This window comes from Ambystoma mexicanum, chromosome 13 (assembly GCF_040938575.1).
Source record: "Ambystoma mexicanum isolate Mex_15411 chromosome 13, UKY_AmexF1_1, whole genome shotgun sequence".
Lineage (NCBI taxonomy): Eukaryota > Metazoa > Chordata > Amphibia > Caudata > Ambystomatidae > Ambystoma > Ambystoma mexicanum.
The window spans coordinates 127,379,464-127,398,280 of NC_090938.1; the positions used below are offsets into that span (position 1 = coordinate 127,379,464).

The following is an 18,817-nucleotide window of genomic DNA, read 5'->3' on the forward strand; positions in this document are numbered from 1 at the left end:
AAACTGGAGCCCCAGATTAGCCAGGTGTAAAAAGAATGACAACACCATAGGTGTACTGCATGTAAAAGGGTCCACATTCGTACCGCTGCACCAGCTGCAGAATTTGTTCCAACGGCAGCGGTATATGGATTTTGTTGCTGGCCTTCTGGCCAAAAGCAAAATCTCCATTACGTCGTCTGGGAGGTCCCAATCCTTCTATCTCAACCTCTCAGAAACCATGCATGAAGGTTAAGTGTCTTTACCTCCGGATGGAGAACTCGACCATCCTCTCGTGAGAAGGTACTCTCTTTGTGGAAGACCATTAGAGGGCAGCTGGACATGTGCGGGTGCATGTCCTTCTGGCCCAATCCGGAGCAATTAGGATCATGGATTTCCCGAACTTTCTCAACCTCCTGAGGATTTGAGGAATGACAGGGCCTGGAGGAAACTCATACAGGAGTTGAAACTCTCAGTCCACCACAAACACATCTCCTAGAGCTCCTCTTGGGAGAAATTCCCTGGAACAAAATAGTTCGCACTTCTGGTCGCGAACAGATCCATTTGAGGAGTTACCCAAAGGGTGAAGATCTCTTCCAGGACTTCCTGAGCTAGCTCCCACTCATGGGAGACTGTGCTCTGCCTGCTCAGAGCATCTGCCGCTGTGTTCTCCTCTCCGGCTAGGTGAACTGACGACCGGGAGATTCATTCTTGAATTGCCCAGAAGCAGAGCTAAATTGCCTCTCTGCACAGTGGTAGTGACCCTACACCACCTCTCTTGTTGAGGTAGTACAGGGCCACAATGTGTTGTCCGTCATTATCAGGACACTCTTTCCCCATACTGAGGGCAGGTAGGCCTTCAGTGCTAGTTTAATTGCCTTCAGCTGTAAAAGGCTGAAGTGTAGTTTGGTCTCCGATGGATACCAACGACTGCTGATTGTCAGATCGTTGGCATGTGCTCCCCACCCCTTCAGTAAGGCGTCCGTAACTACTGTTATCTCCGACCATGTTTGCCAAAAGAGTTCTCCCTTCAGAATGTTTTCCAGGTAGGTACACCACAGAAGGTCTTGTGCTACTCTGCTTGGAACCTGAAGAAGGTCCGACATCCTGCTTGAGAATTGGGAACATTGAGTCCTGAGAGCCCATTGGAGAAATCTCATTCTCAGGCGAGCCTCTGGCACCAGGAAAATGCAGGATGCCATGAGGCCAAGCAACCTCAGAAAATCGAAGGCTGAAAGATGCTGAGCACTCTGCAATTTTGTGGCCATCTGCAGAATGTCTTGAGCCCTCACCTTGGGTGGTGAGGTTTTTTCAAAGGATGCATCTAGGACAGCCCTGATAAATTGGAGCCTTTGAGATGGTATCATGAGTGACTTCTTGAAGTTGAGGGAGAAGCCCAGTCTATGGAGGGAGTGACAGGTGGAGCTGAGATGTTCCAGGGCCTTTTCGGGAGAACGGTCCTGATCAGCCAATCGTCCAGGTACGGGTAGACATGGATTCCCCTCTCCTGAGACTTGCTGCCACCACGGCCATCAACTTGGTGGAAACCCTCGGGCGGAGGTCAGCCCTAAAGGCAAAACTCTAAACTAATAATGGGAACCACCAACGCTGAACCTCAGGTACCTTCTGTGCTAGTAATGGATTGGCAAATGAAAGTAAGCATCCTGAAAGTCCAATAATACCATCCAGTCCTGAAGCTGGAGGAACTGAAGAATCTGAGAAAAGGTAACCATCTTGAACTTGTCCTTCCTGAGGAACTTGTTCAAGTCTATTATGTCCAAGATGGGTCTCAATTCTCTGTCCTTCTTGGGGATTAGAAAGTAAGCAGATTCTGACCCTTGTTCCTCTCTGCTACGCGTACCGGTTCTAGAGCACCTTTCTCTAGCAGGGTCAAGATTTCCTGCATATTGAGCGGATCTGGAACTTTGAAAGAGATGTTCCCCGGTGGATGATCCTAAGGCCTTTTTAGAAAGGGAAGGCAGTAACCCTGGGCTACTGTTTCCAATGTCCATGCATATGAAGTAATACCCTGCCATTCTTTAAGATGCTGTGAGAGTATGCCTCCCACCGGAGTTTGGCGGACTAAGGCCTCAGAGAGGTTTTGAGGCAGCTGATGCAGTGGCTGAATGTAAAGTAGCGCCTGCCTGGGCAGTCTTAGCACCTCTTCCCCATCCACCACATGGGAATCTTCTATGACTTCTTTGATCCGACAGTCCTCTCCTTCTTCCAACTGAGGAGTAATAGCGAAAGGACCTGCCCCTCCAAGCTGTACCAGTGGGGCAAATGTATAGCTGTCTGATCGGTGCGCCAGGGGATTTGGCTGCAGCTTTGGAGGTCTGCAGCTTCTTCAGGCTCTTGTTGGTCTTGCTGCCAAATAAACGTGTGCCGTCAAAGGGCATTTTAAGAAGTCTAGATTGCACATCTGGTACAAAACCGGACTCTCACCCAGGCAACTATGTGCATTACAGTGCTAGCCACCATTGCTCTGCTGATGCCGTCAGCAGAGTCGAGAGCAGTCTGAAGGGATTCACACATTACACCTTTTCCGTCCTTGAAAATATTTAGGAAACCGTCTCGTTCTTCCCCTCCATCCGCCATCGTTATGCAATCCCATAGGGTGTAAGTGAATTTGGCCGGTGCACACGAGACATTTGACGATTTAAGAGCCATACTTCCCACACAGAAAACCTTTAGCCAAAGCGTCATAACACTGGTCATCTCTGTCCGGGGGATAGTTGGATATGCATTTTGTTTGAATGCAAGCGGCAGCCTGAATGAACTACCAAACCTTTGGGAGTTGGATGTTTTGTCAGATAATGGGGATCACTGCTCGACGCTCTGTACTTGCTTATCAGTTTTTTGTTCACTGCTGGAATTCATTCCGGCATCTCCCAGATGGCATTAACTCGCCTTTGGAGGGCTACATGGAAGGGAAGAATAGGGTCCTCCTGGGGTTCCTTATCTAAAATATCTGCCAGGTTGTCCTGCTTAAAAGGTGGTGCAGGGCTACTCCATCTCAGATATTCTATGACTCTAGACATCAGTTGGCTGTATGATCCATCAGCATGGTCTGAGGGATATGGTCTGTCAAACTCTATTTCAGGGGAAGTGTCTAACCCACTTGCAGTTTGCAGGGTTTCATGTAGGTTTTTTATTCTTGAGCCCTCTGAAATGAAGGCCCCTGGAACACTTTGTGTCCCATATTGTAACCCAAAAGGACGCGATTCATCCAAAGATGGCTCATCATCCTCATAAATTGAGGAAAGAGACTTAAAAAAAAAGTCTTTCCTAGGCCGACATGGAGTCTTTCGGCTTTGATGAGTTTGTCTTCGAAGGAGTCTTTTCTCTACTCGAGGGAACCTCTGGAGGGTTCCAGAGGAGTTTTTGCCTGGACACCCGGGCCCACTGGTTTTGTACTTTGCCTTCTTTTTGTCGTGTTTGTTGACATGGGCATGGCTCTCATCTTTCGCCAAGGGGGTCGAGGCCACATTCTTGAATACTTTGAGCATTTTCGGTCTGAACCTCTCCCACTCAGCTGGTGAGGCTGACTTGGTTGGGTAAGAGACCTGTTCTGGGGAGGAACTCGATGACGAAGATGTTGATCTGTGGCGCCTTTTCTTTGACTTCCGTCAGGATGAGGACTAGTGGTGTGAGCCACTGCGCAATCAGGACCTTTTAATTTTCTTACAACTAGGAGAGTCTTCTCTTGACTAGTCGGAAGATCGCTTTTTCGACAGGGTTGTAGAAGTCAATTTCTGAGACCTACCTGCAGCTAATTTCCCTCTACACTCTTTCAGGGCTTTTCCTGTCATAAATAGGCAGGACCCAAACTCTGATGTTAAAAGAGTGGATCCTAAGCACCACAGACACACCAGATGGGAGTACGCAAGGGACATTTTCATCCCGCAGTCGTGGCATTTTTGTAACCCCGATCTCAGAGTCAATGATGCTGATGACAATGCCATTACTAAATACAAAAGGTTTCTTGTCAAGGAACCAAAGCGTGCCGATCTTCAGTAGCGATCGCTCTCGCGGAAAAACGGAACTGAAGCCAACGGTTGTTGCACGCGCTATATACCATCGATGACGTAGACAACGGGACGGAGGCCCTCGAAGGACATTGAGTCGACAGGCATCGCCGTGCAGCGCCCTCTGCTGGAAGAAATGTCCGAAGCAGCTGAAGCTGGATATGGAAATAGCATAAGATGAGGAATACATGGCAGGACACAATCCATTTGAAATTCTGTTTTTACCCGCTGCTCTCTTCTGCTCATGTGCTCTTTTGAGAACCGAGCATGGCAATATCCACTTCACTACAATGCTCTGTCCACACCATGCTGCAGTGTAAATCGAATGGCAAGCATTGTTTCTGGGTTTGGTGCAACCATTGATTTTAAAAAGAGGATCAGGACCAGGGTATGGGTTTGTGATGGGAGAAAAAGTTTAACTTTTGTTGTTCCCCAATAGCAGAATGACAGAAGTAAAAGAGAAACGGGACTAGAGTTTTAGAGCATCAAAAACAGCCTAGTGATATGTTCACCCAGTTATCAACATTGCCCGATGACACAAAGAAACTGCCTCCCAATTGCTCTTTCCGGTGGCAAACAGGATCGATACTTACCCGCTGCAGGAATGAATCATGCACCACTAACTCTCCCCATCATGAAAGGGCAATTACCAATAGCAGAATCATCTCGAACTTACAAAAGAAAAAACGACAACACACGCAAGACGAACATGGCGAAGGTTGTACTTACACGTCAGTGAATTCTTCCAGCGTCGTGGCAGGCGAGAACACATCCAACAAACCGATTACCTAACCGGAAAGAGGGAACGCGTTCATTTAATAGCTCCAATGTATCCAACATGCCACATTGTGGCAGCCTCCGACAATGTGCATCACACATCTTTTGCACAAAGCACATGCATTAAATGATAGCTACGACTAGAAAACAAAAGTCATTATCCTACACTTTAATAATTCAGTACACACTTTGCAAGATGCTAACAGCAGGTCCGTGTTTCATTCACACTGGACCGACGACTATAAACAACAAGTGACCTACAATACCTCAAACTCCACACAGTGCACCAAAACAAAACCAGCGACGGGTCCAAAACAGTATATATACCCACGTCCAGTGTCCACTCGTTACAGTGCACAAAATGTTAACGAGGGACCAAAAGTACCCCCTCCCCCGCCCCCCAACTCTTCAATCAAATACCAGAAAAGGCATCAATAAAACCACACACAAGATGTTAACCACAACGAGTTCCACCCAGGTTGTACTGGAAAATGCATGTTGTTAAAAGAATGACCAACAATACATCAAAAAGGAACTGTAACCAGTGTCCCGACTCCTACACAGTACATACATCAGCCCACAGTGCATCAGATCATGTGACCACACGCTGCGCGTCTGTCCGGTAAATCTCACGCTACACAAGACGCCAACTAAAGCAAGTACACTTCACACAGCACGGTAGTCTTCTAGGTCACGTGGCAGAAGATGGTAAACAGAGCAGGACAATACACCGCACCAACTACTAACTAAAGTGGTGGATACATCTCACAACCCATCATCTACCACACACATGAGAATTTACGAGTGCACGTATACGGGATCCCAGTCCATGGAGGACAGGTTCCATGAGGAATTCCACTTACGTTTTCATGTTTCATGTGTTTAAGCAGTCGTAGTTCCCGGTACGTCCTTTTCGCGTGGATGATGGACTGGAAAGGTCGTGAAAGCTTTTTTACTGCTACTCGGAGTCCTGCTTTTGTATCAAAGGCCGAACTAAGATGAGAAACAACAAAAATCAAAATGTCAAGTCGTAAAGTAGTCGCATTGTTAAAAGCACAACAGATGATTAACGGTCTTTGACCCATGGCAGCAAAACACAACTGGAAGAATACAGGGGGAAAACAGCTAAAGACTGGGGAAAGCACGTGCCAGGAGAATGGGATGGGGAATGCGTGTGTGTGGGGGTGGGAGGGGGGGGGGTCTTTGGAAAGCAAGTGGATAAATGGAGGAGCTCGGGAAAAGGTCCTGAACCGCATGGGCACCGGTCAAATCCGGTCCGACTGGTGAGTGACCGGGGAATGAGATCCTGTAATTGAGAACAGATTTTTCCAAAACCAGCGTTTCACCAGACACTTGTGAACGTTTCAGCCGAGTTCGTTTTGCTTGCTCGTTGGTTTTCACGCAAATGGTGATGCTTCACCAGAACTTGTGTACAAAACAAGGCTTCAAAAGGAGTGAAGTTTTTTTGAGAGGGCAATATCTGGTTGCCATGGAAACTGCATCATAGTTTGGTTGTGTTTTTGCCATATCACCCAACGATGGGTTGTTTTCTTAAATGGGGACCAATCAGGAGTTAGGATGTGGGAATGACTGCGGATGTGCAGCATGTCTTATTGCAAATATGAGTACAAAATAAAACTGAACAGCACTCCTCCTTGTAAAGACCACCGGCCCTAATGGTGCTCCTCAAAGGAAGGTGTCAAAGGGAGAGGGGTTTGCAGAGCATGCCTCAGTCAGCTGTGCCCGCTTCTCTGCAGACTGAGTGGCAGAGCGCAAAGCCGCATACCGGACTACATTTATGAAATAGGAGTCCGTCTCTTGACCCTTGTGTCCCCAGTTGTCCCTCTTCCTATTAGCACCCCATCCCCCATCCTTTCTAGTCGTCTGTCCTAGTCCTTCAACCTTTCTTGGTTTAGGACTCCCGTTCTACTACTGCACCCATCCTAGGCTCTCATCCCTTGTCCATAATCCCAGTTTCTCAGTCACTTAGGTTCTGTTCCTCTCTTCTCAACCCACGAAGTGAAGCATCCCTTCACCCCCCCCACCCCGGCCTCCATATGTGCCGCTTTCGCTGTACTCCCCCCCCCCGCCCCTCCAGTGGTGAGTGCGATACAGGCCAGGGACGCTGAAGAAAGAACGTCTAACTGTATCAAGCGTGTTCAAGGGAGCTAGGTGCTGAAAGCAAAGCATAACACGTGATGCAATCTAGATAATGTTGCTGTGTTCATGCGCTCCGCCGCCCAGCCAGCAGAAAGATCTGCATATGACATTTCTACATTTTCCAACTTGGGTCTCCCTTAATTGGAGGGATCGAGATAAGTGTGGTGGTTTTGTTATTAAGGAAGAAACTTGCAGGGAAACAGCAAGTCGATTAGTTGCGTCCGTTGTTCTGGAGGTAACTGGTAAGGAACAAATGCTGCTCAAAAGGTTTCTCAGACAAAAACGAGTCTGTGGCTTGCACAATATGTGATCTAAACATCAGTTATAATTAGCATGTTTCCATGAAGGTTGACACCCCCCCTTTCCAGGTCTGCTAAGTTGGTGGTCGGTCTTGGTACAGCACAGCATTGTCAGCTTAAACTTACACGCCCTCTTCCACATGGTCTTGTTTATCATTCATACCTGTGGTTTATTTCAGAGCAGTAAACAGATCTGTAAGGGCATCTCGTTAAATGGAATTTGAAAGTGCGTTTTAACATTATGCCATGCAGGACATTAGAGCCTCAGTTGCAGATCATGTAAGCTGCAGGCTTTGTGTCTCAGCTAACAATTTAAAATGTTACAAGCATTAAATCAACCAGCAGAAGCTAACAGTTTATCTAATAATAGTCACAGGATGGCAGGCCCGGTTCTTTGCATGTTCATTGAGGTGGTACAGTTCTACATGGGCATGGCACAAATTCAAACATACAAATGTATGTGCAATGAAGAAATGGTCTGAGGTATTGGACTTCCTCACCATCTCATGTTTTATACCTTGGATTTTTAGCGACAACAAATAAGTGTTTTCTACATTTATAAAAAACGAGCAACTGTAGACAGACATGATAACACTCATCAATTGTTGAAATTCAATGACCCTGTAGGTCTCTGTTCCGATTCCCTTATCGCTTGATGTGCTTTGCACCCTGAAGTAAACTGCACTGGCAATGGGCACGTGTGGCTGGCTCACAAACCGGAGCAGACGTTAGTTGGTGTGGACCTTCTGTGATCTCTCCCCACTTGTCGCCTCACCCTGGCGTGGTGCAGTTAGCTGTGTGCAACTATCTCGGAAACCGTGCATCCTAGGGCCTTCAAATGTGGTTTTCGAGATCCCATGGGGACCTCAAGTTGTGTTCCTCGTGTCAAAACCGGTCCTTCTACGACCACATTGATGTTTTGCCAATTTCAGGCAACCGTCTCATGTGTAAAGGTGCTGAAATCTAGGGAAAGGGGTGGGTTGTCCAAATTTCATGTAGCCAGTAATGCATACAGGGCCCAACAGGTAACTATGCAACATTTGGTGCACATTGGTGAAACAGTGTGGAACTGTATAATGAACAACGCTTCGCCAAGCCACAAACCCAGCCACTAACCCACACATTTTTACTTTTATAAATCTAGACAGATGTTTCTCTTTGATGACATCTTGCCTTTGAAAGTAAATTATGATCAAATGCAAACAAAAGAATATAGGCAAACAGCTATGCGAGTCAAGAAGGCAGTCTAGAGCCTTTCTCACAGCTGCCTCAGTGTGTGCCAGTTTTAGAATAGCAGCAAGGCTGAACGCCTTAAAAAGGAGTCAAGGGACAATAAACTGGATTGAAAAGAAAGATGTAATGCACAATTAAGGATGTCAAAGCTAAGGCTAATTAAAAAAGGCAACTTTAGCGAAAAGGAAAAATCAAGCTACCCCCTTTGTGGGACCTCCACCCCATGAGGTTTTGGGGTTGCCCGAGACATCACATGTTCCTTGAAATTAAACAGCCAACCAATGCCGCGGTTACTTAACTTTCACCTCCCCCACCCCCTCAGGTCCAGAAACTGAAGTACCTCTAGACATGGACACATGATGGAGGGCTCCAGATGAAAAATGTATACATATAAATACACAGTATTACTTGCTTGAAGAGTCGCAAAGATGCGAATGTAAATATTATGCATGTCTGCCCATGTCTCCATTCATGCTCTATGTCTCTCTACACCACCCGGTCTGCGCCTCGTTTTCACGCACACATCCACCTTTTCTGTAAGGGAACAAACTCCAGGGACTGGCTCGTAGCTGCACTGACTCTTAGGTGTTAACTTCTAATAGACGGGGCATTCCAAATGTTCAAGAAATACAAATACAATAAACATCCATGAAAGTAAGGTGGGTGCTAGATCACTTAGTCTGTGTTTAGAAAAAGGAAAATAAATCAGCTAGAGAACCGGGAGGCCAGCTTCAATAGTGGAACAGGGAACCCTGATGCACCACATTTGATCCCTTCCCTATACATTTTGGTTTGCCAGTCCAGACCTCTCAAAACTATAGGAGTTTATCCTCTTATCCAACCTAGCAAGAAAAAGATCTTTTGAAATATGCCAGGTTTCGTTGGTCCACTAGTGTATACAAGATGTACACTATTTGGAAGTCAATAAGCCTTTCATAAGTCCTAGGGGCACTGTGCTTCTTCAGAGAGCCACCAAGGAAGTGGACCGGACTGCCATGTAAAGTAATTATCTACAACTCTATTTTGTCTTCTTTATTGTGCGTTTGGTTATTGAAATAAACCTTTAGCACATTTAATAAACAACCAATGATAATACCTTAAACAACTCTATTCATAAAAATCCGTCTCAGATGAACAGATAATATTGTGGAGTGTGGATGCCTTGGGTTCATGCGACAGTGACTCTCCTTCACCGGAAAGGAGCTGGATGGCTTCCTCCCAACCAAAAAAAACATGTAAGCGGCCCAACTTCACTCTTCCTCCGTACAGCGAGCAAACGCTTGCAGGGCTCTCACTATCCCAAGCGAAGAGCTTGGTACTAGAATAACTTTCTGCGTGGACCTTAGTAGAAATTAAGTTACTCACCATAGTGATTAACGAAATCCTAGTCCACAGTCCCCTTTCCTCCATTCTGTATGGGTGTCCCTCCTTAGGGACTCCATATTGCGAGGACACATTTATCGACCATTTTATGAGGCTCATGAATTCCCAGTAGATGACGGCCTACTTAAATCTTTAATTAAAGAGGTGGGGCTCTGACCGGGGCTCCTCAAGCAGAGGGCGGACCTGTCACGCAGGCACCAGCAGAGCCTACCCTGGTCCAAGTCTCTGGGGCCCAAGGGGGTGCGCTGCAGGGGGTGGGTTCCACAAATGATGATGAAGAGGATGTAGAGGCCTTGGTGTCCGTTAAGGCCTTCCATGACCAATGAAGGGGCTAGCAGAATTTTTGGGTGTACCTGCTCCGCAACAAGAAAAGCCAGATTCTGGCGTGCTTGTGGGAGTGCTGGCACTCTGGGCACACAGCAAGTCGGCATACCTTCACAAAAGGTTGTGTCAGTGCTAGTGACAAAGGGCTGTTTCAAGCCACACTCTGCGCAGCCAGTGAACAAGAGGCTAGACACACAATAACAGGCAGGTGGAGGGGGGAGTCCATACTCCTGGCCTTGCATCCGCAGCCACACTCATAAGTAATTGCGGCAGCATCCATGTACGCCAAACCACAGACCTCAGGGGCATTGGGGTCTTCGGCTGAGGCCCTCCTCAGCAAGGAGGAGAAGCTGTTGGAGGCTTATGGAAGGAAGTTGTACATAAACTCAAGTCTACATCTCAGACAAGCAAATGCAGATGCAATCTTGGCAGCCGCCAATCAAACGTTGTGAAGAGAAATTGCAGACTTCCTGATACCCCTGGCCCCCCTTCACAGACAGGTGTAAGGAACTCATGGTGGCAACAGTAAAGACAGACACAAGTGATCACAGTTTAAAGGTGTTTATTAAATTGTATAAATGGGTGGGAAAAACGCATAATCTAAACCTAAATCTAAGACAGGAGCAAGCTACGACCATCACATAATAATAAGGCAGTCCTAATGGTGCCTTGTCAATTAAAAAGGGTCTATACTAAAAATAAAATATTGCCAATCCTTACCGCCAAGTTACAAAATAGTGTGTGATAATGTTCACCAGAAAAGAAAGAAGTGTTCACAAAGAACAAGTTACTTACCTACTGGTAACTTTTGTTCGACTGGATGTTCCTCCAATGTATTCCACATCTTTGGCATGTAATGCCCACAGCTGTGCACTTCGGAAACTTTTTCGGCAGAGGGCGTCCTGCGTCAATGACGTTGGGCCGATGTCCCTCGAAGGCCTCCGTCGAGGGCGAAGTGACCGGATATTATAAATAGGATGCACAGCGCCCGTAGCCTCAGTTTAAGTTTTCCCCCAGAACGTGTGGCACCAATCCAATGCGTGCTTGACTGCACATAGCCTTGCGGAAACGTAAGCTGCAATCGCATAGGAAATTCTCCAGAGGGGGAGGCTGGGAGGGCGATGCGGAATACGTGGGAGGAACATCCAGTCGAAAGAACGTTACCAGTTGGTAAGTAACTTGTTCTTCCAATGGATTGTGTCCTCCAACGTATTCCAAATCTTTGAAAGACTCCCAAAGCAGTACCAGTAAATGGAGGAGGGAAAAGAATTTAGAGTACCCAATCAGATTGCAATTTGTCAGCATTCTCTGTTCCCATGGAGTGTTCCAGCCAATGTCCACTGTTGTGGATCGGTTCGTAAATAGACATGCTGCACAGGTTCCACATGGTGTATGTCCTGTGGCCTTTGCTGTATTCCACATTGTGGGTTGATTCTCATTTTCTTATTTGTAGGCGTGTTTCAATATGTCCCTTATGTTTCGTCTCCTCTTGATGGCAAAGGTCAGTAGATCAAGGGTTCCCTCACCAACATTCAGGTTAGGCCAAAGATTTCTAACTTCTTTTTTTATACGGTTCACTATAGGTGAATGACTGAAAACTGCCGTGATCTGATTGTCATCCCTTTCTTTTCTTGGGTGTTGTTCCAATGTTGTTGCTCTTGGAATGTTGCGCGCCAAAGAATGCTGACAAATTGCAACACCTCAAATGTGGTGTACCTTATAAAGTGCCCCTGTGACAAGATCTACATCGGGATGACCACCAGAAAAATAAAAATAATAGGTGAACACAGAACAAAAATTAGGACGAAAAGGATCACAGCACCCCTAGTGGAACACTATTTACTACAAAAACACTGAGAATTACTTGCACTGGACTATCCTTGAGAAAGTCAAGACCCCACGGGGGGGGGGGGGGTGGAAACTTGGCTGCTATGCTGCTGAAACGAGAGCAATTGTGGATCTTTACATTAAAGAGCCATATTATTGGCCTCAACGAAGCTATATGCTGGTAAACACTAGCAGTTCAAAGATAAGTCCACATGAATGGGAGAAAAGCAGCACTCATGACATACACTGCCTTGACTAGGCCCCGCCTACTACAGATGTAGTACCCGGGCAGTCCAACACCTCTATATCCCACAAAACACAGATTTAACATACCGTGACCTAATATATGCACCTAGTAAAATATAACCTAAGTGCAGCCAACAACAGGACTATGCGGAAGGAGTACACACAACAGTACACAAAACATGTATGATTACCTCAAACACTTTATATTTCAGGTGAATTTCAAAAACCTAGAAAATATACATCTGGTACATTGCAAATAATTAAAATATGATTGCGACGTCTGGATGTAAATAGCCCTTGAACATCTAATTGCGCACAAACGGACAACACACTACATAATAGTATACAATTGAGGTGATATACCGTAACAGATAGCCTGAAACGGGACGAACAACAAATAATGCTGAAAATAAAAGGACTAGTGGCCATGGCCACTAGATAAATAAAACCCCTCCTAAAATGGCATCCACCAACAGAATAAGGAAACAGAACTGGACCGGAGAGTGGCGGCAACATGTTATCCTAGGTAAGGAAACCAATTGCCGCATATATACCTAAGCAGGCTATTGCTGCTGCGCGCAAGAATAGCCGCGACACATCGGTAGATGGTCATGCACGCGGAACACTTGCATATGTATGCTCCAGCCGCATATATAGCCAAACAGACTATTGCTGCCGTGTGTAATAATAGGCGCCACATCGGGACAGACGGGCATGCACGCGGAACGCATATTAGAACAGCACGCGCCATTATTTCCCATAAGAGATGCGTACCACATGCGGCAACCATCCATTAAAGGAAGGTGCCCGAGTACGCATCCTGCCAGCACTATAGATTGAAATGTTGGAAACCTAACACGAACAAGAAATTACGAACAAGATATTACGGGCACTACTTTCTCTAAGTAATGCGGACTACACTCGGGATCGCTCCATTGAAGGAAGATGCTGCGCTATACATTGCCTGCCATTACCATAGATTAAGATCTTAAAATCCTGAAATGAACAAAAAATATGAGCACAACGAGAATACGTGGTGCCCATATAGCTGTGTAAAACAGTTACATAAGGCATAGCAGGCAACCGAAAATAGGTGCAGCCCTGAACCACAGGTGATTTCACCGCAGCTAGGGAAGTAAACAACATCAGATACATACCTACTCTGGAACACTGCCTTGATTGAGGAAACTGATGTTACAACCAGGATACTTAACAACATTGACACAATCATTTTCTCATACCCCGCAGGCATGACAGCTCCGACACACAAGAGTTGTGAATAGAAACAAGAAAAATACGTGAATACCGGGACCGACACAGTCAAAGTGACGGTAAGTGTCCTGATACTTAAACAAGAGAACCTAGATTGGATTAAGAAACAATAAGTGGGTTGAACATTAGTCTGACCAGGAGTCCTCTGTTTTACAGAAACCAGAACTCCTGGGAAGAACAACAGAAATACCGACACAATGGTCTACCACAGTAGACAACCGATTGTGGTAAGATGCAAGACTCTAACAAGCACCGTATACTGTAAACTAGTCAGAACTTCCAAGCATCCTGATCTATGCCATTTCCCTTACAAGGAACTGAAATACAGATGAGATGTCCCATCTAAAAACGGAACACGCCAGATCCAGACAAAGAAATTGATGGACATAGAATTTCCTTTATTGTCCAAATATTAGCACTATCCATAGTCCTGAAGAAAGCGGCAAATGATATTTCCCCGCTGAAACTGCTTGACAAGTATAGGTTCGGGGTGATGACCTGAGCCACCTGCCTCATAAGACATTAGTATATGAGCTTGGTTAAGAGCATCCATTGTTTTTACATTACACAGTAGAAATGGGACCAAGTAATTTTGGTACCAACGATCGCTGTGATTTTTAATATAAGTCACACCAAGGGTTAGCAACATGAATAAAAGTATTTGTTGACTCCCAAGGGCGTGCACCTCTTTTTAGAGATCGTAGGAAAGTAGTGAGCCAGGATAGGGAAAGTCCCCTTTGGCAGTTCCCTGGATACAACTGGGAACGTATTCCTTTCCTTAGCAGGGACATTTAGCTAGAGTTAAGGACTTAAGCGATAGGTTTAAATTGTTTTAACAAAACAGATTCTGCCCATGTTATCTTTCGACTGCCCTGCGCCTGAGAAATGTGCATTAAGATGCGGCTGATTGCCAATTTTGCAGGAGTTTGTGGGAAAGGGCTTGTGTGTTCTGAATTCACTCATGAAAATGGGCCCCAGATGGATGCACTGGGATGGGGAGGATGGGTGGGTGCTTTGGCTACTAAAGGGGCTGGTGTTGCGGTTTCATTGCGTGCAGGAACGCATGGAATGATGTAGAGACAGGTGTTTCAGTTGGAAAAGGGCAACTGAGGATATTAGGGAAGAATCATAGGTGCATGTGCAGACTTAAGAATGGTAAGAATTGTGCTGGGTGGGATCAGCAACATCGGAATACCACAAAGGGGTAATAAGGGTGCCATTGATTAGTGCAGTGCTACCAAAGTGGCTGAATAAGCTACGAGGCGCTATATTAATGTTATGATATGTCATTTATAACGTTCCTGTACACAAGTGTTTCTAGGCGCGACAAGAAAAGGAAGGCAGGACAGAGGGAAGACAAAACGACGATCTTACTAGGCCTTGTGTCAATCAGATTGCACAAGTGCAGGGGGGACGGAGGGTGAAAAGCGCTGAGGGGGGTGGCGAGTGCAGGTAGCTCATAAGTGCAGCGAATCGGGGGACTGTAGGGTTGCAGATACAGACCTGTATGTGCAGGAGAGGCCCGGAGGCAGTGTGAGGGCAACTGGACAGCAGGAGCCTGGACCCGAAGTTCAGTGGGTGGTCAGGTGACCAGTGTGCAGAGCAGTCAGGGACATCAGCAGGGGAGAGGGAGAGAGAAGCAGGGAGCCTGTTCCAGAGGGAGGCCCCAGTAGAAGAAAGATCTACCTCCCACTCTCTGTCTGGAGAAGCGTCTGACCCTCAGAGAGTTGGAGGTGGATGAGCGAAGGGCTCAAGAAGGAAGATGCTTAGGAAGAGTATGTTGGAGGTAGTGCGGTCCCGGCCCACAATGCAAAGGGTCTTGAACTTGACCCTTGCAGCCCCAGGGAGCTAGTGGAGAGATTTCAGTGCTGGAGAGATAAGAACCCTGGGCTTGAGGCCAAGGACAGGTCTCACAGTCATGTTCTGGATACGTTTTAAAGGGCGGTGAGTAGAGGCAGATTTAGAAAAAGGCTGTTACAGAAGTCCAGCCTAGAGAGGACCAGGACACTGGAGACCATGAGCTTCTGGGGGAAAGTGAGAAAAAGAATACCTCTGAGGAGGTGCAGCTGATGGTGTGACTTCTTAGAGATGCCAGAAATGTGAGGAGAGAAGGAGAGGATGAAGTCGAAGATGACCCCAAGGTTCTCAGTCTCACCGGAAGGAGCAGGTAGAGGGCCCAGGGTGGGTGGCCAGAGTCAGAGGAAAGGAGGGAGCAGGTGTCCCAATGAGGAGGATCTCAGTCTTACTGGTATTAAGGCAGAGTTTGTTGGAGGCACTCCATTCCTGAATTGCGGACAGGCAGTCTGGTATAAGGAGCAGCAGAAGTGGCTGAGGGGAGCCTGAAACAGTGATGGGTGTCATCCGCATAACACTTAGTTAGAGCAGAAGGAAGAGATGCAGTGGGCAAGAGATGTCAGATAGTGGTTGAACAGGCAGGGAGAGAGGTTAGAACCCTGGTTAACACCACAAGTAGAAAGAGGGATAGAAGAGAGGAACGACCCAAGTTGGACCTGGGAGGGTCGATCAATGAGAAAGGAGGTCAACCAGGCCAGGGCCTGACCAGAGACACCCAGCTTGTCTCAGAGGCGATTGAGCAGGATGGCGTGGTTGACCGTGTCAAAAGCAGAGGATAGATCAAGGAGAAGGAGGAAAGAAGGAAGGTTAGAGTCAAGATTAGAGAGCAAGACTTCACAGGTGTTCAGGAGAGCAGTTTCAGTGCTTCTGGCTGCTCTGAAGCCAGATGATGGCCATGGAGACAACCAACAGATTCAGTGTGAAGATTAAGTAGGGAGATGACCAGCTTTTCCAGCAGTTTGCCCAGGAAAGTAGTGGTGGAGATTGTGTGATAGTTTGCCGGAGAGGAAGGCTCAGTAGAGGGCTTCTTAAGAAGGTGGTGCACAAGGAAGTGCTTAAGGGGGAATGGAAGGTTCCAGTCAGTAGCAAAGGAGTGGTTACAGAAATCGGCCAAGGCTGGAGCAAGGGTGTTGATGTGGTCCTTGATGGTTCTGGAAGAGCAGGGGAGCACCTGTTTTGACAAGACTTTCATAGATCTGACTTGTCTAGAAACCTTGTCAGGGGTGAACAGGGGAAAGTGTTACTCACCAGTTGCAGGACTGGTCAGGCGTTGCTCAACCTTGGGATAACTGAGGAGGGAGCAGCTCCCGTAAGTTCAGTCTAAGCTGGAATGTACAATGGTACGATCCAGAGCCAGACCTCCTCAACTCGAGGACCTCTTTAAGGCAACATACCCCTTTGCTGTATAACAACAACAGTCAGAGGAATCAATTACCCAAAAGAGCGGGGAGAACCACACCGCCAAACCCAGGCTGTAGGAAATGAACAAAAGCACTATTATACGTTGATGAATTTGGACATCACTGCATAAATTCAAGATCAGATCAACAATTGTAACCTGAAGAAAGGTTTTGATAGGGCTTTAAGGAAACTACAGGTGGTATACTGGGATCAAGAATACTGGAAACAAAGAAAAGATAGGTAAGAATGATAACTTATTGATTTCCAAGAAAATAAACACCAACAACCCCAGGCTTACACCGTAGGTGTTTTTAGGGAGGAATGTACTAATCAACGGGAGGAAAAAATAACAAACAGGAAGGTTAGTATAGGAAGTCTAGCCTGAACGGAACGAGGGTCGCAAACTAGATCCGGGATGGTGCACTGCAGGAGAGCGTTTGGAAAGTGCACGGTTGCTGGAGAAAAGTGTCCCAAACAGTAGTTTACACAATGATTCCCCGGGTACTTCTGATAACTTCCAAACACAGTGATTCGGTAAGAGTTTGTTGAGTAGCACAGAGACTTAACAGCCGGAGAGATAGGTAGGCAGGCAGGCTTACCTTAGGGAACAAAGGTAGTGTGGAGGCTCAGCAGGTAGACAGAATCGCTACTAAGGAAGCCGCTACAAGGTGCAGCGTGTTGGCAGGTTGGCTGGCTGAAAAGAACTGAGGCAGCGTGGAGGCTCGGCAAGCAGCCGGAACTACTGCTGAGGAGCCGTTGCAAAGGCAGCAAGCCAAAGGAACGCTAGCCACGGTCCAACTTGGTATCCAAGGGTAATCCGATAGACAGGTCGAGAAACGTTCCGAGTTCAAAAAGTGGAAGAATTCTGGATCAAAGTAATGGTAAGACGAATGCTAATTAGAAGCAGCGTTAAACCTTTGGCCATCGTATTTAAAGGAGGAGGCGTTATCTTACGCGTATTGCACGTAATCGCCGTGTCATGTGACTACCCGAAACACGGGCAGCGGCAGCAGAGAAACCATGGTAACCTCCAGGGTTGCCAAACTGGAGATGCTTGAAAACAGGGAAAACAGTGGCAATTCATAACAGAAAGGAAGATAAAGGAGTAGGAGAAACAGCCGAAGAGCGGCCTGCTTGGTAGAGGGAGAGGAAGAGGAGCTTGAGGAAGAGTGAGTGGACAGGATGTCCCGTGTTTTAGTGGTGAACTGAGAAGCCAGAGCCATGCAGAGGGCCTGCGAGGGAACAAGAGAGGTAGAGACTGCAGCAGGATTGGCCAGCTCCTTGCAGATTTTGAAAAGTTCGGCCCAGTTGCTACTGGCCGCCGAGACGCGGGCTTGGATGTAAGCTCTCTTCTTTGATAATGTTGCTACGTGTTAATAGAAGTTATTTTCTGGATGGGATGTTTACAGTCCCCTATGCATATTTTATGTAGATGGTTGGCTAGGTTAGTTACCCCGACCCTTCACAACTGGCTGATTATCCCCATGGCAATGCCGTAGGTGGGTTTTGGTTCTGACACTAAAAGAGCAGCGCAGTAGAGCAGGTAGCAGTTTGGAGGGAAAGGAGCATCCGCTTTGCACGGTTTTGTTTTCAGATAACAATTGGCCATTTAGTTTAGGACAGAAGAGTCTGGCTGGGCTTGGGACACCAATTGGCCTCATGTATGGGCCTCCCTGGTTGGGAAGGATTAGCACAGTTGCCTTACTCATCAACTATCTAAATCTAGTACCGTGCTTCGTCTGTTGTAGATAAAGCCATCACACTCATGCTTACCAATCACTTCTCACATTTCAGAAACGCATCCCTACTTCGACAACCATATCCCCTGCCACTTATCCCAATTGGTTTTCCTCTCCGGTTGTTGGCATGCTATTTCTAATTTCTCTTTCCCATCACCTCCTCCACAAACCTCCCCTTGCTTTCCAGACTAAGGTCTGGCAACACCCTGGCAGGGTGACAAGATGCCACCTTTCGGACAAAGCCAGGTGCCATAAAACCACTACGGTGGTGCTGGGTACAGTAGAAGTATTGGATAAG

At 46.8% G+C, this 18,817-nt stretch overlaps 1 protein-coding gene across 2 annotated transcripts in view; it reads right to left on the bottom strand.

Moving 5' to 3' along the window:
* Positions 1–18,817, bottom strand: part of MAPK14 (mitogen-activated protein kinase 14) — a 376,319-nt gene that overhangs the window by 279,364 nt on the left and 78,138 nt on the right. For both annotated transcript variants that reach the window (XM_069633433.1, XM_069633434.1), the window contains exons 2-3: positions 5,645–5,774; positions 4,734–4,792 (exon numbers count right to left, since the gene is read on the bottom strand). In XM_069633433.1, the coding sequence (XP_069489534.1) occupies positions 4,734–4,792; positions 5,645–5,774 (189 nt within the window). The remainder of the gene's footprint in view (positions 1–4,733; positions 4,793–5,644; positions 5,775–18,817) is intronic.